The 21582-nt window shown below is 50.4% G+C and overlaps 1 protein-coding gene across 7 annotated transcripts in view; it reads right to left on the bottom strand.

Annotated features, from left to right (window-relative positions):
- Nucleotides 1-662: 662 nt before the first annotated feature.
- The window catches only part of LOC310829362 (uncharacterized protein), a 62081-nt gene continuing 41161 nt past the window's right edge, over nucleotides 663-21582 (bottom strand). For 5 of the 7 annotated variants that reach the window (XM_083707696.1, XM_083707697.1, XM_083707699.1 and 2 more), the window contains 18 exons: nucleotides 21370-21541; nucleotides 20214-20426; nucleotides 19217-19361; nucleotides 18245-18451; nucleotides 17368-17472; nucleotides 16447-16599; nucleotides 15507-15755; nucleotides 14600-14812; nucleotides 13844-14056; nucleotides 13232-13393; nucleotides 12098-12226; nucleotides 11143-11231; nucleotides 10208-10331; nucleotides 9858-10066; nucleotides 8135-8243; nucleotides 7367-7539; nucleotides 1355-4138; nucleotides 663-1128 (listed from right to left, as the gene is read on the bottom strand). In XM_083707696.1, coding sequence (XP_083563822.1) covers nucleotides 3952-4138; nucleotides 7367-7539; nucleotides 8135-8243; nucleotides 9858-10066; nucleotides 10208-10331; nucleotides 11143-11231; nucleotides 12098-12226; nucleotides 13232-13393; nucleotides 13844-14056; nucleotides 14600-14812; nucleotides 15507-15755; nucleotides 16447-16599; nucleotides 17368-17472; nucleotides 18245-18451; nucleotides 19217-19361; nucleotides 20214-20426; nucleotides 21370-21541 — 2852 coding nt within the window. In that variant the 3' untranslated portion in view covers nucleotides 663-1128; nucleotides 1355-3951. Of the gene's footprint in view, nucleotides 1129-1354; nucleotides 4139-5875; nucleotides 5900-7366; nucleotides 7540-8134; nucleotides 8244-9857; nucleotides 10067-10207; nucleotides 10332-11142; nucleotides 11232-12097; nucleotides 12227-13231; nucleotides 13394-13843; nucleotides 14057-14599; nucleotides 14813-15506; nucleotides 15756-16446; nucleotides 16600-17367; nucleotides 17473-18244; nucleotides 18452-19216; nucleotides 19362-20213; nucleotides 20427-21369; nucleotides 21542-21582 lie in introns of all 7 variants that reach the window. The other 2 variants (XM_083707695.1, XM_083707694.1) reach the window with 1 other exon arrangement.

The raw sequence follows: 21582 nt of genomic DNA, 5'->3' as shown, positions 1-21582 counted from the left end.
TTCCACTAATTCTCCATTTAAAAAGAGAGCCAAAATCAACCATAGCTGAAAGGGAGCAGTGAGAACCATTAGATCTCCCAAAATTAATACAAACGGGGAATAGCTGCTGGTTGAGGATATGCCCTGCAATGGTAGGGAGTGAAATAATTCTGGTCCCTGCGAAGGCTGGAGACGGAGCCACCAGGGGTGGAATCCAGAGCAGGCCCACTGTTGCAGCCTGGCATGTTTTTGAAATGGCCAGGGGGACAGAGACCAGCACAAAAGGGGGCTGGACTGGATGACCCTTGGCCCATGGTTTCTGAGGCTCAGTTTTTGACACACATAGTTAAAAGGATCCAGTGATGTGAAATACTCTCCCAGCCCAAGTTCCCTGGAGAGATGCCAAAAGACTAGATAATCTGACCTGCTGTACAAAAACACACCACAATTACCACTTCCCCACCCCTGCCGCCAGGCTTGGCTGTCTGGCAACCCAGACTCTGCAGGAATGGGCAGCTGACTGTATTTGCACAGTTGAAAGTTACCCCCAGAAATACACAGCTCCAGAATTCCAGCCTTGCAGGCAAGATCTTTGACAATATGTAGCAGCATGGCATCAACGCGCCCCCCCCCCCCACCCAACAATTCATTAACAAAAACAAATAATATTTCACGCAGAAGACTGGTAATTCGAGATGAGCTTTTAATAGAAGACATACTTTTTCTTAAAAAGTATTCTTTTTTTTCTCTTTCTTTTTTTTTAACAAAAAAAGGAGCAGGATAATTGCTATGGCCCTTTACATCAGGATAAGAAACTCCAAACAGATCCAAGTCAGCAATGGTAGGGTGGGGAGAAGGGGGGGACAAAAAGATTTTTTTTTAAAAAAAAATGCAAACCCCCTGGGTTTGAGAAAAAACAAAATCAAGTCGCTTGGAATAAAATGCTTTTGTTAGAAACAAATAATAATAATACAGAATTAGAACAAATTAAGACAAGAAACCACCATGCAAAAAATAATAATAATTATTCAAATATATATATATTTAGAAAGACAGACCCCACCCCACCCCCAGTGCCAGTTCCTGGAGCCTTAGGACCAGGCACAAGTGGATGTTTATATTTTGAGTCCAAGCTAGGATTTGCAAACCCTTCATTTTGAAACAAAAAAATTCCTTCCAGTAGCACCTTAAAGACCAACTAAGTTAGTTCTTGGTATGAGCTTTCGTGTGCATGCACACTTCTTCAGATAGCACACGAAAGCTCATACCGAAAGCATGCACACGAAAGCTCATACCAAGAACTAAATTAGTTGGTCTTTAAGGTGCTACTGGAAGGAATTTTTTTGTTTTGACTATGGCAGACCAACACGGCTACCCTTCATTTTGAATTCCTTAACAAGGCAGGCATGGGGAACCTTTGCCCTCCCCTCCAGATTTTGCTTAAGTACAACTTCCAGGAATGATGGGAAACGTAGTATATCAACATCTGGAGGGTACGAAAGGTTCTCCACACGTCAGGTGCAGGAACAAGCTGGATTATTATTTTTTTGGTCTCACTCTGCCCATCTGCTGTTAGCTTATATAAGGTGCACAATGGATCTATTCCAAAGTAATGGTTGGCATCCGTCTGCCTCAGGAGACGATGGAGGAGAACACCTTTGGGGGTGAAGCCAATCTGTTGGAAGGTTATAGCGCCCAAATGTAAAACCCTTTGCATATACTTAAAAGTGCTTTATATTACCAAGCTTGAAACCCTACGGGCACTTACCTGGGAGTAAGCCCCCTTGAACATAGTGGGCCTTGCTTCTGAGTAGACATGCATAGAATTGGGTTGCACATTCTCAACAACAGACAGCTCATTGTCAGAGCCTTGCCCAACTGAATAAGGGGAGGAGCTCCTTTGTGCACCATTGTTAAGGAATTAAAATCAGAAACCAAAGTGAGCAAAAAAAGAAAAGAGCCCCTGGATAATTAGGGACTCTTAGCTCGCCTGTTGCACCTTGAGATAAGGACTGCTTCACACGCCATCTGTATGTTCATGCATGGAAGCAGTTGAAACTCCCAGATTTGCAACCGTGGCAACCAGCACTCGTGCAGTTTTCAGGCATGGCTGTGTATGAACTGGCCCTGCATAGTGGTGATAAGCAGTGCCAAGACTTTGAGAGAGAAAAGCAAAGTTGTCGCTCCTAAAACAGGTGAAGGTGAGCGAGGTTCAGAATTCATTGCAAGCAACGAAGATGCTTGTGAACCCAGCCTCACAGACGCGCCCAGTAGGATTTGGGGGAAGATCACCCCCCTCCCCCCAAATACCAAAAGCATATCCTGGTGTTTCGGCAAAAGAGGAACGAGGACAGTTTGGAAACAGCTGCTTATTACTGTTAGCACTTTCTTCGTTCTTTGTGCTAACCCAAAGCTTCTGCACCAGAGTTCAAATCCCTTCAGTAAATCAATATGATTTCTGCATTGTAGGCATATTTTGCATTGTTAACTCAACTGCCTGCCTCAAGCTTCTGGGGTCTCTCTCTCTCTTTTTTTTAGCAGAACGTGAATTCTGGTAAGGAGCCATACAGGAATAGGAAGAATGATCAGGTGCAAAAGCAAAGGCAGGCAAGTAGCTAAGAGGGCACAGATGCAGCCGCCTCTGAACACCAGAGGTTTGTGCAGAAGTTCATCTGGAAGTTTTTTAATGCATATCCACAGCTCACAAGGACCAGCAACTTGGCTTGTTGTTTTCCCCTCTATTGGATTGGAGGAAGACAAAAAAAAAAAAAAAAGGAATGCAGAGAGTCCCTAGAACTCAAATTCTGTGCACGATACATAGCAGAATTCCACACACATGTGCAATCAGGCAAGATGAAACTGGCCAGCTTGTGGCCTGTCGTTGCTATTGAATCTACAGGGTTTGCAAATCCTGGCTTCCTCACGCAACCCACCGCCACAGCAGGTTTAGGGATGGTGGCAAGAGAAGAGGAGGAGGAGGAGATCAAAGTGCTCTTGGCTGCTGACAACGATATGCAGAGAGGGCGAGATCCCAGTCCAAAAAACGAGAGAAGGCAGGCTGAGATGAATGGTTTCCAGTTCATTCCGCATCTTCCTCTGCCCACAGTCTGGGCAGGTGTGAAAGGCAGGTGTGAGGTCCAGAGAGTAACTCCAGCAGGCTAAGGTGTGCTGGAGGGAAGCCGCCTTCCAGAGATGATAAAAAAATCTCCACATGTATCCTTCACGTGAAGGCATCCCAAGGACTCACTCCTCCAGCTCCCCCATGACCCCCCCTGGGAAGAAGGGGAACGGGAAGGCAAGGAGACGAGATGGAGTGGCTGGAACCAAAGGGAGCAGAAGGCCCCCACACCCGACACAGCTGCCCCTCAGCGCTGAGAGCAAAGGGTCTCCCTGCGAGAAAGCAGATGTCTCCATCCGGGGCTTGGGTGCATTCGGGTGCCAGGCAAGGGGATCGATCGCTGCATGAACCCCGAGAAGCAGGGCTGCATAGCGCCATCCCTTCCCCACCCCAGTCTGTGTAAATTTGCCACTTCGATGCCCGAACTTTGATATGTATATTTTTCCTTAGTTGTGGGCAAGGAGTTCTTTATATATATATCCGTACTGGAGCTGGGAGGAGAGGAGAGAAAGAAGGGTTTTGGATGGGGGAGGGAGAGAAGGTGCCGGAGAAGCAATGGCTATTTGAGAGTTGGATTTTCCTTTTTCTTTTTAAAGGGATATAGTTAAAATCCTGACCCCTGAACCTCCCTCCTCCCAGATTTCCCACCCCTCAGGGGTGGTTGATATTAAAGTGCAGCCTGATAGGAGAGCTGGGAGACCCTTGAAAGAGAAGCCGGAGGGTGGGGGCAAGTGTAGGGAGGGGGTTCCTTTTTTTGTTTTTGTATACATGACAGTGTAGCAAGGTTGGGGTTCCTACTCCCCGCCCCTGGTCTTGCGACCCCCCCCCACCCCCTGGGGTCTGACATCCCTGCCTCATTCAGTCTGGGCTGGCTCCGCAGGGGGGCCCGGCTGCTGCCCCTGAGAGGGCGTCAGGGGCGTAGGAGGCTGGTGGTTTGCAGACGGAGAGTCACTCTCCGGGTCTTCGGTCTCCTCGTCTGAGACGCCGTCCAGGCGGAACACCTGCCGCACGGTTCGGGTGGTGAAGCTCAGAGGGGTGCGTCTGCGATGAAGAGGGAAAAGGGAATCCGTATTGGCACCGCAGCGGACATTTGAGTATCAATTCCCACCCCCTCCCCACAAAAGCTAGCCATGCTCCCAGGTACTCGACTCCCTAAGCTGGGATTGGCAAATGCCCCTAGCGCAGGCACTGGGAGATGTTATTGGGCTGCCAAGCACCACCAGGTCCAGCCAACATGGCCAATGGTCAGGGATGATGGGAGCCGCAGCCCAAACCCCAAACAACATCAGGAGGGCCACTGCCCCCTGTTCCTGTTCTGGCGCAACTCAGGCTTCTCCCTCCAGCAAACATTTCTACGGCCACACTGCACAGTCGCCTCCCAGCAACCGGAAGCCTCTTCTGACCCTTGTTTATCTTGCTGGAGCCTGCAGAAGTGGCAAGCTCCTTGCCTAGTGCACTCACTCCCAATGCTGCCCCGATTGCCCCGCTGAAATATGTGCCAAAGCTGCCACTCAAAACGGTCCATGCTGAGCTTGCACCACAGAGATGCAAGGGACAGGGCATCCGTTTCACCACTGCCCGCATCCCCAGAGCATCCTTGCTAAAAAACGGTGGTACTTCCCTTTGGGGCAAGCGCAACTGTGCTTTGCATTCTGCCAAGAGGCTTTCTGAATTATATACTGGCATCAGCCTCACCTGCTAAATGCTGCCCAGGACATCACTGCAAGGGCAACCCTAAGTTCCCGCCTTCTGCAAACCATCTGTGGCATTTCTAAATGGACCGTCTAATTCTGGATTCTCCCCCTCCCCTTTCGTTTTGCCTCTTTCGATTTGGAAATCAGGTGGATGATGGTACGATTGCCAAGAGAGAAGCAGCTATTGCTTGGGGAGAAAGTGCCCGCAGGGTCTGCTCGCGCTCTCTCGCTCACCTACATCACTCTGGGTAGCTGGAAGTTCTTTGGATAGAAAAAGTGAGCCTACCAAGGTTACAACAAGCACACCTTGCCTACAGAGAAGAGAGAAGCACCAGCCTTACTGGGGGCTTTTTCCTGTCCCCTCTTCCTGGGACGGGGGACAGCTGGAAGCTCACGTCCATAGCAAGCGTCTTCACAGTAGAAGCACCCCCCTGCCAACACCCCCTCCAGCTAAAAGCGCTCCCTTAACTGAGAGTCAAAAGTTGCCAGGGATGTCAGCAAGCACTCCTGCTCTCCTCTCTATAGCAGCCAGCAGGGCAGAAACAGGCAGGGCAGGGCGAGATCCAGGGTCAGATCTCCCAACAATGAAAGAGCTGGTGCTCAGCTCTCCCCTGTTTTACAGCCCCCCGCTTCCTGCTCACAACATGCTATTAAGTATTGCTGGAGGGATGGGCAAAAAGGCAGTTACGGCCACATCACGCACAAAAATCACAGTGTAGTGGTCAGAATGTCAAGAGTAGGATGCACACTGCACATTTAAAGCACATTGCTTCCCCACAACGAATCCTGGGAACTCTAGTTTGCTCTCAGACGAGCTACAATTCCCAGCAGTCCTTTTTTTAAAAAACCAAAAAACCCTACAGTTCCCAGGATTCTTCGGAGGGGGGGAGTCACGTGGTGTGTGCACAGTGGAAGGGAGGAAATCAGAATGCGGTTCTCCCATGACAAATCTGTTCCAGCCCTTAACCAGGAGGGGGGAAGCCAGGAGCTTCTGTGCGGCAACTGCACGTGCGTGGGCACACACACACACACTCCGAAACTGCACAGCACACACATGCAGAACAACAGGGGAGTGAGAACGTACTTCCGCTGACGGCGTTCTAACTTGCTGTTGGGCCGAGAAAAAGATGGGATGTAAACAGAGACAAAGAAAAGAGAGAGAGAGAGAGAGAGAGAGAGAGAGAGAGAGGGGTGCAAGCATGAACGGATGATCTGGAAAGAACTCCACATGGAAAGAGACGGGAAGGTCAGGAAAAAGTATAAACAGGATGGGGAAGCGAGTTGGGTTCCCTAGGTTCCCGGGCTGAAGAACTGGGGGCTACTTGGGATTTGTGCTTGGAAACAGAACTGTTACGAGGTGGCTGAAAATGCTAAGAGATATTGGGGAGCGAAGGCTTCAAAACTGTAGCTTCCAGGTTCTATCTACCGCTGCCTTGAAATAGGGATCTGAGTCCCACCCGCCCCCATGGAAGAGAGGTGGTACTAAAGCCTGGGCTGTCTCTGCAAAGCAGAAAAAGGATTTCAACTAATTGATTTAACATTATTTAAAACAAGTATAAAATCTGGCCTACAGGAAATCAAAGATCCAGGCTCCAGTTCCCCACCTCTTGTGCCAGGGAGCAACAGAAGGAGCCTGGGAGTGGAGCGAGTCAGGCCGGAACCATTTAAAATAACTGCATGTTTTTCTAGTGCAGGCATATTCTAAAGGTTCTAGTTATCCAGTGTGGATCTGTTTTGTGTGGGTGTGTAGGGGAGACTTTCTGCATCAGTTTTCTCCTCTAATTTCCAAGGCAACCTCGGCTGAGATGCCAAGGGATGGAACGATGCACTGGGCAACCCCACGGAGACAATTGTGGCCAACAGCAGCTTCTCATTTTCCCAGGCTGTGTGAGTGCCACTCTAGCCATTTTGTCTCTCTGTGGTCATGACTGTGATAAACATTTACCGGAAGCCAGGGCTGCCATACAGCTGGAATTTCCCAGGCATAGCTGGTATTCAGCCCTCGCAAACAGCATCTGGGCGAAAATTGCTGAAATGTCTGGGAAAAATCCAGACATATGGTAGCCTGTGTCGGTAGTGTAGTTTTTTGGGCAAATTTCACTTTCTGACATGTGGCAACCCTACCTGAAGCTATATTCTGTAGCATATTGAGCATTATGTTTAATCCAGGTCTAGGGATTATGGAGATATGAGAACAGCAAAAGAAAAAGAGACAAAAAGGGGAGCATCTAAGGGCATGTGGGGACAGGAAGACATGGGGGACATACAAGGCAGGGCAATCTACTCTCAACTAGCTGTGTCAAGGGCCCTATATTGAGATCAGAGCATCTGCCTTGCAGGCAGAAGGTCTCAAATTCAGTCCCGGACATCCTAATGGCCTGAAAACCTGGAGAGGCACAGCCAACAGTGAAGGCAATGATGAGCAAGATGGGCCATCAGTCTAAGGCCTCCTCCGTTCCTAGGGCTAGGAACTAGTCACAAGGCATATGGCGGAGGGTCTGAATCTTGAAGAAGTGTCCTGCACCCAGATCCCACCCAGGCCAAGCCCCCACTCGTCCATAATAACCCTGCTCACCTGAGACGATTCCGCAGGCTGGTCACCTCGCGATTCATGGACTCTGCTGACTCGGTGACGTCCTCGAGTTCGCGCTGCATGCGGCGGCGGCTGGCGTTGGCCCGAGAGGCCTCCTCTTCCGCTTCTTCGAGCTGCCGCTTGAGTTGCTTTAGCCGCAGGTGGCTCTTTTCAACCTACCAGAAAAGAGAAAGGGAGAGAGAGAGAGAGGTCTAAGGTGAGCAGAAAACTGGATCCCCAAGGCATGCAAATCTTCCAGGCAGCTCGACGTGCGTTAAGTTCAATATGGCTACTGAGCCACCATTTCATCTTCCCGTTTTTATGACTTAAGGAAACAAAGTCGCTGAGGTCAAGATGCAGGATGTGGGGGGAAGTGTTTTAAATACTGTGTGGCTGCTTAATTTCTAAATATTTGTTTATTTTTAGGGAACTATTTTTTTTTTGCCTTCAAAGGAAGGGAGATAAAAAAAAAGTAACAAAAACAAAGGCTAAAAAGATAAATAAAACAGTATGCATCTGTAAAATAGGTCCATGCAGAGCAGCCTGAAAATCTAGCATCAAGGAAAAAGATGGCAGGGTTCAAATGTGCCCTGAAGTTGCAAGCCTTGCCCTGGAAAACTTATAAATGCTGAGGGCAGGTGTTTTGCACATGCTCAGAGGTTTTGTTGACTATTTCTTCAACATTTCCGATAGACGAGTCCCAAGCACTGAAAATATGCCCCAGGGCTCAAAATGTGTGGTGGGTGGGGAAAGCAGACATCTTGGCCATACCTGATCTTTGTACTGATCTGCGTTCCTCCTCTCTTCATCCACTTGCAGAATCACCTCCTTGAGTTTCTTCTCTGCCCTCCGCACAAGTTTCCCTGATAGAATCCTCTCCCTAAAAAAACAGAAAGTATAGGAAGAAATCAGGGTGGCTGTGGGTGGGAAAGAGTTATTATTTAGTCTGGGGATGTTCCTGGACCCAGCATTGCTTAGGGGGAAGCTGGGGTGCCTTTATATAGGTCAGGTATATTTTCCCAGCTGTATCCATTCCTGGGGAGATTAGACATGACAACATTTTCCTTAGGGCGGTTCTACATGCCAACGTCTGCTCATACTTTTTGATAAGCATGCTTAAAGTGGCCACCTCTATTCTGAAGAAATTAATTCTTAATGTTTATTTATCCATTCCCACTGCAAATTCACTCATGGTCCTAGTCTTCACTATAAGAGTTTTCCCCATAGCTCTCCCTGCAACATAGCTAGCAAGACAGAGAAAGATATGCAGTTTGTGCAAATCAGAGAATTTATTTTTAAAAAAAAAACTGAAAATGTGGAAGAGAGCCCTAATTAATGGCCTGGGAACCTCTGATGTTGCCCCACCCCTAGAAATAAGCAAGGTGAAACTAGGTGGGAGAATACTGGGAGCCCATGTGAAAGCAGTATATATGCACGATATATTTCGTGTGTGTATTAACACTACACTTTTATTCCATCCTTCTTCCAAAGAGGTCCAGGTGGTGTTATATGTGGTGTTCCCCCAACCTTATCCTTACAGCAACCCTTGAGGGAGATTAAGCCGAGTCGCATTAGCTGACCTGGCAAGCTTTGCAGTCGGGCGGAGATTTGAACCCGGGACACATCAATGCAGGCCATGTTAGAAGAGACACCAGGAGATCTCCCACTCATTTTTTGTGTCTTGTTTGTCATTCAATGGGACCGCAGGAGAGTGGTGCTTTAAAACACCCCCTTTCGTGCTGTTTATCCAGCCTAAATCTATTTAGTGTCTGGTGTAACAGTTAAAAGAGTACTGGACTAGGACCTGGGAGACCAGGGTTTGAATCTGCCATGAAGCCCGCTAACTCTTAAGCTAACCCACCCCACAGGGTGGTTGTGGGGATGAAATGAGGAGGGGAGAACCATGTAACCACCTGGAGAGTATATAAAAAGGTAAAGGGACCCCTGACCATTAGGTCCAGTCTTGACCGACTCTCGGGTTGCGGCTCTCATCTTGCTTTATTGGCCAAGGGAGCCGGCGTACAGCTTCCGGGTCATGTGGCCAGCATGACTAAGCCGCTTCTGGCGAACCAGAGCAGCGCACGGAAATGCCGTTTACCTTCCCGCCGGAGTGGTACCTATTTATCTACTTGCACTTTGACATGCTTTTGAGCTGCTAGGTTGGCAGGAGCAGGGACTGAGGAACGGGAGCTCACCCCGTCACAGGGATTCGAACCGCTGACCTTCTGATCAGCAAGTCCTAGGTTCTGTGGTTTAACCCACAGCGCCACCCACATCCCTGGAGAGTATATAAAGGTGGTATATAAATGTAATAAATAAATGAACAATAAATGTGTCCAATCTAAAGCTGTTTGTAGTAAGGGGGGGTGGAGCATACAGGCTCCTTGTCTCATTTTGCACTATGTCCAGTGCTCTAACCACTCAGTACCACACCAGCTCAAAGCACTGGGTGTTTGTGGGGGTGTATTTGCCACCTTGGATCTCAGGGCTCTACCTGGACTCCTGCTCCAACTGCTCCTCCAACTGGGCCACCTTGGACTCCAGGGTTGCGATGGCCATCTTGTACTTTGACTTGACAGAGGAGTCCATCTCTCCCAGCTTGGCCCTCAGGTCTTTGTTCTGGCGCTCCAGCTGCTGCCGGGCGTTCTCGGCCTTCTGCGAGAAGCTGCGCTCCGCTGCCAGCTCTGTGGTGAGCGTTTCCACCTGCAGAGAGGACACGGAAGATGGGGTGTGTGTATTTGTGTGACAGGAGGAGGTTTCAGAGCCACAGGGCCAGGGAGTGCACGCCGTAAGAGGGCCTGCTCTCTCTTGGGCCTGCTCCGAAAAAGGGGTGGGGGGACTCACTTGCATGCTGAGCTTGCGGTATCGGTCGTTCATGAGCTCCATATTGCTCTGCTCCTCATCCAGCTCTTCCTCCAGCTGACCAATCCTGGCCTCAAGGTGGCGCTTTTCATCCATGAGAGCAGACCTGAGGGAGCGTAATTTGGGGAGTGAGGGCCGTGACACAGCAGTTGATCAGAGAAAAGTCTCTGGAGGAAGCCCACCCAAGGAACATCCCACCATTTAGGCTAGAGCCCTTAGCGCCACTGAGACACTGCTTTTCTGCAATCGGGTGGAAGCAAAATTAAAATGGGCCTCAGCCTCTAATCACTTCCTGTTCAACATGGCGGCGGCAGCGTCACCTGATGAACAACCCACAATTGATTCTTGGTCAGTTCCTTCCTCTGGGCAGGGGGAAGTCTTCAATAACTAATGTCCACTCCTTGCTCCCCGCCTCCATTTTATAAAAAACAGTGCTGTTTTACTCAAAAACTGAAAAAAGGGGAAATTGCTTATTGAAAGGCAGCTTTGGCACACTAGCCCTGGAAAACCTCAGTAATATTTTGCTTATCCATGCTGGACGTGGCGCTACCACTGTGTTTTAACATTTAAAAAACCCACAACAGGTCAGGTCCGAAAATAAAGGACATGAGTACAACACAGAACACTCCCCCCCCCAAAAAAAACCATGTCATCTGGATTCTCTGTGAACAAATCATGCCGATTCCAGATTAAAAGGCAAGCCTAGAAGAGGCAACCCTGATCCAGATTAATTACTCCTAGAGCAACCTTCGAAAGCTAACCATTTTGCGTTCACACTGGCTGCTTGCTGAACAGATTTAAGTGCCTTAACTAAGCAGTCCCTTGAGCAAAAAAACTCCATTCACACAAAACACCGTCATCCGTTGTGCATGCTCAATGGAATCAAAGGAGCATGGGAAATGGGCTTCCCCACTCACTTGCCGCTGTTCCCATTGGCCAGCTCATCCGCCAGGTCGTCCCGCTCCTGTTGCGCCTGCCTCTTGGCTCGCTCTGACGCTGCCAGTTCCTGCAAGTGATGGGGAAAGGTCAGCAGAAGGCAGGCTGGATGGCGATAGGGAGGAACAGGTGAAAACAGGAAAGAGGGTATCCTTCCCATTATCCACTGATTAAAAAAACAGCAGCAGCATTTCATACTTTTAGAAGACATCTGAAGGCAGCCCTCTTTAAGGAAGCTGTTAATGTTTGACACACTATTGTATTTTAATATTTTGTTGGAAGCCGCCCAGAGTGGCTGGGGAAACCCAGCCAGATGGGCGGGGTATAAATAATAAATTATTAATTATTATATTATTGAAGGAGTGAGCTTTTGGGGGTCAACCTGTTGGCTGAAGTCAAACTACAGCTGTGGCTGTAGAGACCTATCGACTTGGAGCAGAAGTTCGGCCTGCTTGCTGAGTGCTTGTCCAAACCCCATTCAAGCAGGTGGACATTGGCGGGTCAGCAGTTTATTGACCGGGGTTTGCCTGGCTTAAAGCGGGCAGTAGCTGACCAGTGAGACACAATGATCTCTCCTTACGCCCATCATATTGAGTTTCTAACTCCTAACTGCTGCCTCCCACATTGTTTTTGCCGCATTTGCAGGACGGCAAGCCTAGGCATTGTATATGGAGGTTGACAAGCCCCACCCCCCAGTCCCATTGATGTGGTCCAAAGGAAAGCAAAGCAATATGTTTGGCACTGGGTTGGCTATGGAGTTGCCAGAAGGAGGATTGCAAGGCGTGATCCAACTGCCTTGGGGACTCCACTCTACTGGCTCAAGATGGGCTCAAGCTGGCAGCAAAATGGAAGAGTGTCCGCAATTGATCTGCCCACCGCTAGCCACCGCTATCTCTCCAGTTCCTTCAGGAGGCTCCATGGAGCTTCACCCCTCACCTCCTGCAGCTGCAGCAACTCTGCCTCCAGATTCTTCAGCTTCTTCTCGCTCTCGCGGGACTGAATGAAGATCTCTTCGCGGGCTGCACGGGCCTCCTCCACTTCCCGCCAGAGCTCCTTCATCTGGGCCTGGAATTGGGAGGGAAAAGATGCTTAAAAAACAGCAGAAGCATGACTCCTTATACCAAGAACATAAGGGTGGCTGAGGAATTACACACACACACGCCCTCCCAGGCAAGTGACTGTATGGCAATGCCCTAGTCCCCATACCCTACTGTAGGGGAAGCAATGACCCTTCTTGTTGTAGCTGGACTACAGTGCACACAATGCCTCTGACCCACTGGCCATGCTGGCCGGGGCTCATGGGAGTTCAAGTCCAACAACATCCAGAGGACTCCCATGTTGGCTACCCTTGCCCTACCTGTAGAGAAGCCTAAGGAGGGGTTGTTGAAATAAGTCACACAGCCTTCCCCTCTTTATCCCACCCTCCACTGCTTTCTCAGTCATCTCCTGTGTGCTGAATTTTTAGACTGAAAGATCTTTGGAGCAGGATCCTGTCTTTGTACGTTCATGTAGACTGCGCATCGAGGGCACTGTCTAAATAATATAATCAGGGAGTATCTCATATGGCCCTCACACCGCATATATTAAAGTGACATAAAAAGATAATGGGTCGCTCAGACTTGGCAGTTCAGTTTTTCTGCCAGAGTGACTGTCCAGAATCGAGTGTATCAAGAATCAAGAGATACGCTTATTGCGAAATGCCAACATCTAGTTATCTCTAAACAAGCAGCTACTATTTAAAAAGTTTCACATCTCCCTTATGATATAAATATTGATTGGAATAATGAAAAACCCCTAATATGGGAGACAATGCAATAGTGGTGTTGCATTTTTTGTAATAGCTATCCGTGGAGAGATTTATCAGACCAGTTTTCATGTACCTTCTTATATATGTGCATTGTTTTGGCTGCATTGGTTGGTTGTGGAGAAACATTTGTTAGCTGCTTTTGTTGCTTGTCTTTTATTAAGTTTTGAAAATATAGTAAGGATATTTTTTTACAAAATTAAAATGAGGCAGTGTCTCCCTTCCTTCCTCCCCCCCCCCTCTCTCTTTCACCCACACACCCACACCTGCAATTTTCGCAGCTGCTTCCCTGCTTCGTCCCGTCCCTTGTTGGCCGCATCCAGCTGTGCCAGCGCCTCCTGAAGATCAAGCTCCAGCTTCTTCCGGGCTGCAAGCGCTTGGGCCCGTTGCTTCCTCTCCGCGTCCAGTTCAGCCTCCAACTCCCGCACCTGGGGATGCAGCAGCAAGAAAACGTCAAGAGGAGAAACAGCTGCCTCTCTGCTTGGCACAGTTCTACGTCACTCTTCTGTTGGGATTTTTAACATACTTCAACTGAGAAGATGAACGCTCAGCTGACCTTGAATGTTAAAAATCTGGCAACGGGAAAAATTATGTGGTGCCCCCCTGCCGTTGATGCCCTAAGCCCATGCTTCTTTTGCTTCATGGTTAATCCAACCTTGCCCACCACCTCCCATGAAGCCTCACGACCACCTTGTGAGAGATCATTCGGGTTACGACTTGCACCCATCCGTCTACGTCTGCCACCCTCTAACTGTGGCACCACACTGGTCCTCTTATGCAAATATGGGCCCTTTCGCCACTATTCTTGACACTTTATGTTCTAGGCACACTTGGGCAAAGGCTGACAGGGACTGAGCCTCCCCAGCCTCCCTCCCCACCTGTTTCCCAAGCAGCTTCTTCTTGTCGTCGTTGGCATCGTCGCGGTTCTGCAGCTCCCTCTCGTGCTGGGCCTTCAGGGCCTGCATGTTGACCTCCAGGCGGAGCTTCCCGTCCTCCGTGGCCTGAAGCTCGTCTTCCAGCTCCTCCAGGTGGGCTCGCATTTCCTGCACCTGTTGCTCCAGGGCCCGCTTCGAACGCTCCAGCTCATGCACCTGATGGGAAGTAGTGGGGGTGGGGTGTCAGGGGAGAAAAGCAGGAGGAGCAGGGAGGCTGGTGGCCCTACAAACATTACTGGGCTACAGTTTCCAACAACCCTGGTTATTGACCATGCTTGTTGGGGCTGCAGAGAGTTTGAGTCCTCCAACATGTGGAGGGCCACATGTCCCACACCCCTGATGTAAGGGGTGGAGTGTCGTGATCACACTGAGGGGATTGTAGTGGAAAGGCTGGCTTCCTGTCAAAGTATTCCTAAGTTTGCATGACATCCCATATGCCACAGTGTTTCCCAAACTCATGACTGTGCTGGAGTCTTAGAAATCTGAAGATTCCATTTTTTAAAAAATAAATAAATTGTGGGTCTTGCTGTTGCAAGGGAGGGGTGGGGAGGGAAGAATTTGTTTTAAAGGAAGTGGCAGCCTGAAAAAAACGTTACTTCCTGCCTCCTTCTTCAGAAAATGAGAGCCAGACCTCTCGGCACATTTCCGCCCTACTGTCACCCCCTCTTCCCGTGGACCCAGGTGTCCGGGCTCCCTTACGTTCTTGCCGACGTCGTCCTTGGAGCTGACCAGGTCGTCCATTTCTGCCCGCAGCTGCTTGTTCTGCCTCTCCAGCTCCTCCCGTGTCTCCAGAGCCTCCTCCAGGGCACGGCTCAGCGAGAGCACCTTGGTCTCCTTCTCCCGGGAGTCTGCTTCCGCTCGGTCCCTTTCCTCGGCGTAGCGGGCAGAGATCAGCTTTTCCTCAGCCAGCATCTGTCAAGGATCCAAAGAGGCCTCAATGGAAACAGTGATCAAGCTGTCCTTGACTGGGCAGCGGAGAATTGGGTTCAACTTAGGGTTTTTGGGGATGCCAGACGCAGTGGCGTAGCGTGGGTTGTCAGCACCCGGGGCAAGGCAAGTAATTTTTACCCCCTAACCCGTGGATTTGCACTCCCTAACCCGTACATTTGCGCCCCCTAACCCTAACCCCCAGATGTTGTGCCCGGTGCGGCCGGCCCCCCCCTGCACCCCCACGCTACGCCACTGGCCAGACGCAGCAGAGAGAGAGAGAGAGAGAGAGAGAGAGAGAGAGAGAGATATGCAGGAATGCAGGTTATCATTAAGATAAAGACGGGAAGGTGGGGGAAAATGGTATCCAAAATGACAGGAATAAAGAGATCCCATTGTGAGGGGAATAATTCCAAATCACAGGTGAAAGACCTGTTTAAGTTAAAGGTTTTTCTGAGCCAAAGAAAGACTTGTCGTGGGCGTAGTTTTTGAGACACTGCTTTTCAGGTACACAAAGCCAATTTAGAACTGAATTAGAACGGGGGGTGTTTGTGTGCAGGGAAAGTGACATCTATTTCCCCAGTCGGGAAGCAGTATATAGTCAATTGAAGTGACTGAGGGGCAAACTGCAGAACAACTAATTGGTAGAAAGACCTGATGGGGGAAACATAGGCCTCACCTGGTCGAATTTCTTCTGCTTCTTCTCAAGGGCAGAGACCACCTGGCGCTGCTGGTCCAGGGCGACGGTGACATCATCCAGCTCCTGCTGCAGCCGGGTCCGTCCTTTCTCCAGCTTGTCGCAGGCCTGGACCCGCTCCTCGTAGCGCAAGGAGAGAGCCTCCAGGTCCTTGGCTGCCCGGCGCCGAGCCTCCTCTATTGCTTCGGCTACCCCAGCATCGTCCTCCAGCTTCTTCTTGGTCTCCATCACCTGGCGGAATGGGCACAGGGGAAGTCACACACTGTCCACACAGCGCCAGGCTAACCAAAGGAGTGTTGGGAACTTTGGAAGTCAAGTTTATGAGAGGCTTCTGCAGCAAAAGCCCCAGTTCCACCCAGACCTTATCAGCCCTCTCTCTTCCTTTCTTCAAATGCTGATGATGCAAAATGACTTTTCTTTAAAAAAAGAACTCTATTAGCATGTGTTTACCCAGATATCATGTCCCGTTATAATTTTTTCACGTATTTCCCAGCAAATCTCTGGCTGAAAGGGGAAGGCAAGCTGAGCTGCCTCTCCCCACGGAGAGCAAAGCAGCAACTCGCTTTCCACTTCACACCTCGGCTGGAGCACCAACTGGTTACGTTTGCAGGGGCACTTTTCCAAGCCCTGGTGCCAGGAAAGAGGTGGCAGAGAAACCAAGTCCCTCTTCCCTTTTGTGTGCAGGTCCAAAGAAAGCGATCTGGCAGAACTGGGCCAGGATATACATTTCCCCAGTTCAACCCACAGGGGAGAAAGAGGGCAAGGAAGATCCTTAGAGAAAGCCATTGACTTCAGATAAAAGCTTGTCCGACATGCCTTCTCTGGTGGAACCACGAGAGCCAATGACACCTGATTTTTCCTTTTGGCTCACACTGTGTGTATGGTGGTGAAGGACTGCCTGTCAACCACTTCTGTTTCCCACCTGCTGCTGTAAGCTCTGGATCTGGCGGGTGAAGTTCCCCTTGGCAGCCTCCTCCTCCTCTAGCTGCTCCAGCAGACCCGCTTTTTCCTCTTCCAGCTGCCGGACTCGAGAACTCAGATTCAGTTTCTGCCGCGTCTCTTCCTGGAGCAGTTCCTGCGATTGAGAGGTGGGGTAAAAGGACATGTGCTAAGAGACCAAACCTGTCCAGATCTACTCCTCTTCTTCCCCTCTCAGGAAATCAGGTGCCCCAGCTCTCAGCCCACTGTTCTCTCTGCACCTAATAGAGCTCTCCTGGGGAACTTAAGAGAGGGACTAGGGGCAATTAAGCCCTAACGCATTACAAGACCTGCCTCTATGGCAGGAGGCAGAAGCCTGAAAGGATGGAGCATGGCCTTCTTACTCGTGGCCCCCAAATGACGTTACATGCTATCTAGCAATGCTCATTAGTGCCTGCCCCTCCTAACATTAAGAGAGTTCCAGGCAGATCTTCTTTTTGAGGTTGTTTTACAAGTAGATACATTGGATTCCTAGCTGTTTACAGCCTATTTTTGTCACAGCCCACTAATATTTAATGATAAAATGTATTTGTAAGCAGGGAGAATACTTTTTCTTTTAGCATGTGAAATATGCAGGTACTTTACAAATTTTCATCTTGCTGCGCCCTGTGAGACAGGACACATTCATTCCCTTTTACAGAAACAGAAAAACAGAGGCCAAATGAAACAGTGACTTGTCCAATATTGCTTTGTGAACATAAAGCAACTTACCCTTTACACATTCTTTCCCCTTGTCCCTAAACCTCAAGGGATTCACTGTTGTTGCCCTCTGACTATTGCCCCCACCTTCCAGCACCAACCACCACCCTCTATCATCCAGGGTTCAGCCTCTCTCTGTCTTGCATTCTCAGGTTTTGCCATGTACCTGGGAATCTTGCAGGTGGGATTCTACACTGGCCAGATCTTTGGCAAGCTTTATCGCCCTGGACTCTGCACTTCCAAGGGTACCGGAGACTCCGTCGAGTTCGTTCTGTTTCCGGGAGACGAAGGCAGCAGACAGACGAGGAGAGACAGACACAAACACATACCAAAGATAAAAGTCCAAATGCATCAAGGGAAATCAAAACATCCATCTATCAAAAGTCAAAAGTTAAAAATAATAATCTGGTTGTGTATTCTATGCATCCACTAACCAAGCAAGTAACGCACTCTGAATTTGGTGCACAAGGTGGAATTCTGAGTTCAGCTTTCTTTTACATATTTTAAAAATTCCTATTTTCAGTCCTTTTGAATGCACAGTAAAGCTTTATAAACCATGAAAGCTGTGTTGGGCTCAGGAAACAGATTGGCGACTGGGCATAGCATTGTGTAATTTTGGGCTGCCAGGCTGTTTCGGTGATGGGGAGCCTCCCTCGCCCCCCTTGCTGTTACCTACTCTTCCCCTCCATTTTTACTTGCCACCTTACCATCTTGGTGCCATCTCCCACCCCCAGCAGCTACTCAACTTCCCTCCCCCCTAAACATCTCAATATCTTCAGCAGAATTACGCAGGCACTTATAGGGGCACTTAATATCTTGTGCAATTAATTCTAAACATAGAATTTGTGGGCTGACTCGGCACAAATCCTGCAAGGTACAGAGGACAGATATAGAGACGCGAGAGCCTTAATAAGCCTGGGAGGCTACATGGGTAAAAAGATTTGGAAAATGAGGACTGGGAGTGGGTGGAAGGAGAAGGCAATCTGAAGGATGGTTGTCTTCAGAGAGTGCGCGCACACACACACACACACACACACACACACCTGCAGCTTCCCCAGCCTCTCCATAAGCTCAGCTTTGACTCTTTCACCGTCAGTGGCCCGCAGCTGCAGCTCCTGGACTTGGCTTTCCAGCTTCTTGCGCCGCTGCTCCGACTCCAGCTTGGCTGCCTGCAGGACCTTCACCTCCTTCTGCAGCTCCACGTTCTCCCCTTCCAAGGCCTGCTTGGTCTTCTCCAGGGTAACTTTGAACTGGGGGGGGGGGGGGAGAGAGAAAAGACATCAGAACCTGCCGAGGGGCTGCCTCTGGGGCACTGCTCGCTCTCTCCCCCCTCCATGATCCTTAAGGAGGCTTACTAAGGCGAGTTGAATCCTGCCGGGCTCACCAAATGGATGTGCTTAAAACTGGGCTGCAGGACTGAACAGACCTATTTCAGGGGGACGAATGACTTCTTAAAAAATCTCTCTGCTCGAGTGTTCTCCAAGAGCCAATGTGGTGTGGTGGTTGGAGTGTTTGGACTAGGGCCTTGGGGAGAGCAGGGTGCAAATCCCTGCTCAGGCAGGAAGGTCCTTGGGTGAACCTTGGGCCAGTCACAGCCTCTTCACAGGGTTTTTTTGTGGGGATAAAATGGGGAGGAAGAGAACTATGTATATACCACCTTGAGCTCCTTGGAGGAAAGATGGGGCATAAATGCAATAGATAAATAAATGATAAATAACTAGGGGCAGACCCTCCCTTGTTTCTGGGCCGCTGGCCTCTCCTAACCCATCCCTGCCTCCGAAAACCAAGCCACCCTTGGTGTTAGGTCTTCCCAATCTCCGGCTCTCAGAGCCTTCCAGCCTCTACACCTTGTCGGGCTCCAACTCCATCACCAGCCGACATGGCCAATGGATGATGGGAGCTGCTGCAGTCCAAGAAGGCCCCACAGATTCTCCGTATCTCCACTCTTACCAGCTCCCTCTCGCCTTTCTGTAATCCCCCAGAAACATCCCGTCAACGTCCCCCCAGCCCCGTACCCGGCGTGACTGTTCCAGCTGCTCCGACAGCTCCTCCAGGGCAGACGTGTGCCGCTGGCGCATCTCCAGCACCTGGGCTTCATGCACCTTGACCTCGTCCTCAATGGTCTTCTTCAGCTCAGTTACTTCTTGCTCCCTCTTTGACCTGCCAGGGGAAGGGAAAGGAGGGGATCAGGGTGAGGCGGGCGATGGGGAGAATATAAGAGCCTTGCTGGATCAAGGTCAGAAGCTCATCTAGCTGAGCATCCTTTTCTCACAGTGGCCGGCCAGATCCCACAAGCAAGACCTGAGCACAAGAGCCCACTCTCCCCTGCTGGGGTTTCCAGGAACTGGCCTTCAGGCACATTACTGCCTCTGGCTGTGGAGCAGAACCCAGTCCTTATGGCTAGCAATCACTGGATAGCCTTGTTCTCCATGGGTCTGTCCAACCCTCTCCTTCAAAACCATTCAAGTCAATGGCCATCTCTGCCTCCTGTCAGCTTACCGTATTTTTCGCTCTATAGGACGCACTTTTTCACCTCCAAAAATTAAGGGGAAATGTGTGTGCGTCCTATGGAGCGAATGCAGGCTCCTTGGCTTCAGCAAGAGCAACGCGAAGCCTCCAAAGTGCAGAGGGAGCGCTTCCTCCACGCTCCGGAGGCTTCGCTTTGCTTTCGCTGAAGCCTGGAGAGCGCGAAGGGTCGGTGCGAACCCCTTCAGGTTCCTTTCGCTGAAACCAGGAGAGCAAGACTCTCCTGGCTTCAGCAGAGAGGGAGAGGTGCACAGCACCCCTTCAGCCAAGCGGGAGGAGAAATGGAAGGGGCTCTGTTTCTCCTGCCGCTTCGCTGAAGGGGCGCTGAGCAGAGAGGGGGAGATTTTTTCTTCTTGTTCTCCCCCTCTAAAACAAGGTGCGTCCTATGGTCCGGTGCGTCCTATGGAGCGAAAAATACAGTACTTATCCCCAGGAGCGGCCACCTCCGGGTCCAGGCAGGTGTGCCGGCTGCCACCAGGCCCTTACCGTAGCTCCTGCTGCGCGGCCGTTGAGTCCAAGGTGTCCTCGAGCTCCGTCTTCAGGGCCTCCAGCTCTTCGCCCAGGTCCCGCCGCTGCTTCTCGGCCTTGGCTCGGGCCGCCTTCTCAGACTCCATGTCCTCCTGCAGCTCGGCCAGCTGCGCCTGCAGCTCGCGAAGGGACTTCAGCACGGCGTTCTTCTGCGCAGACTCCTCCTCCACCCTGCAAGGCGGGCGGGAAAGGTCAGAGGGGCGAGAGGGCCAGGCTGAGGGTGGGCCGGAGGGAAGGGGGGGCAGCGGGGAGGAGGGCGAGGAGGAGGAAAGCTAGTGGCAGGCAGCAGGCACCCAAAGGGGGAAGAGAGGAAGATCTTTGCAGGATGCCAAAGAGGCACAGAGGAGCAATTGTGTTCCCCTGAATCTAACCCAAGGTTGTACCCATACTTCAGAAATTTAAGGATGCTTCTTATTAAGCCATGCTTGGGAGTCATAGGTTAAGGATCGTGGTCAGTTGCCCTAAGTCAGGAGATCTGCTTTGTTCCACCCTAGAACCCTCAAGGTCCACTAGCTGGAGCAAAGCGCAAAACAGTGGGTTTTAAAAGGGGCAGGCATGTGCTTAGAATTAAAAGACAAGTGCCCCTCTGAGTGCATCTCAGCTGCCCAGGAATGTGTCCCAAGTACCAGAGTGGAGATCAAAGTCCTTCCACACACAAAAAAGTCCATTCATAGTTTCCACCAAAGCTTTCCTTCGTTTCAGAAGCCTAATTGGGAAGGAAAAGTCGTTGCTACTCGTTGGGCGACCAAGAGCCAGGCATCCTTGATGAGATCTGCTGCAAAGCCACCCTGAGATCTTCCAGCAGATCCCCATATCTGCCTATTCCCTGCTCTAAGGGATTCCCTATGAGGAAGCCGTAACCACCATCTGTTTAGGGCTGCAGGGCAGGGCGCTTCAGCTGATACGTCCCTCTTGCGCACTTCTGCTTCCCTTGTTGATTCTTGGATACCCTCAAAAAGAATCCCAATGAATGGGAAGGAGGAGTTCCACCTTGAAGCTACTTGCAGCCAGCCTAGCTTACCAGCAGAAGGGAGAGTGAGGCTGGCTGGACAGTGTCCTGTTGAATCAGCCTCCACTGCCAAACAGGCAGGAGCCTCCGGCCCGGCACACTTACCTGGCCAGCGCTGCCTGTAGCTCGGCTTCCTTCCTTGCCAGCGCTTGCCGGAGCTCCTCCAGCTGCTGCTGCAGCTCCACCACCTGCTCCTGCAGGTCCCCTGCCTCCCCGTCCAGCTTGCGCTTCAGCTTCTCCAGCTCCTGGCGCCCCTTTTCCTCCTTCTTTAGCCGATCTAGAAGGGTGAAGGGAGGGGAGAATGGGGAAAGGTCAAGC

The sequence above is a fragment of the Podarcis gaigeae genome (assembly GCF_964106915.1).
Source record: "Podarcis gaigeae genome assembly, chromosome: 13".
NCBI classification, from domain to species: Eukaryota; Metazoa; Chordata; class Lepidosauria; order Squamata; family Lacertidae; genus Podarcis; species Podarcis gaigeae.
The sequence above is the reverse complement of the archived record's forward strand: the minus strand, read 5'-3'. Positions and strand labels throughout refer to the sequence as shown.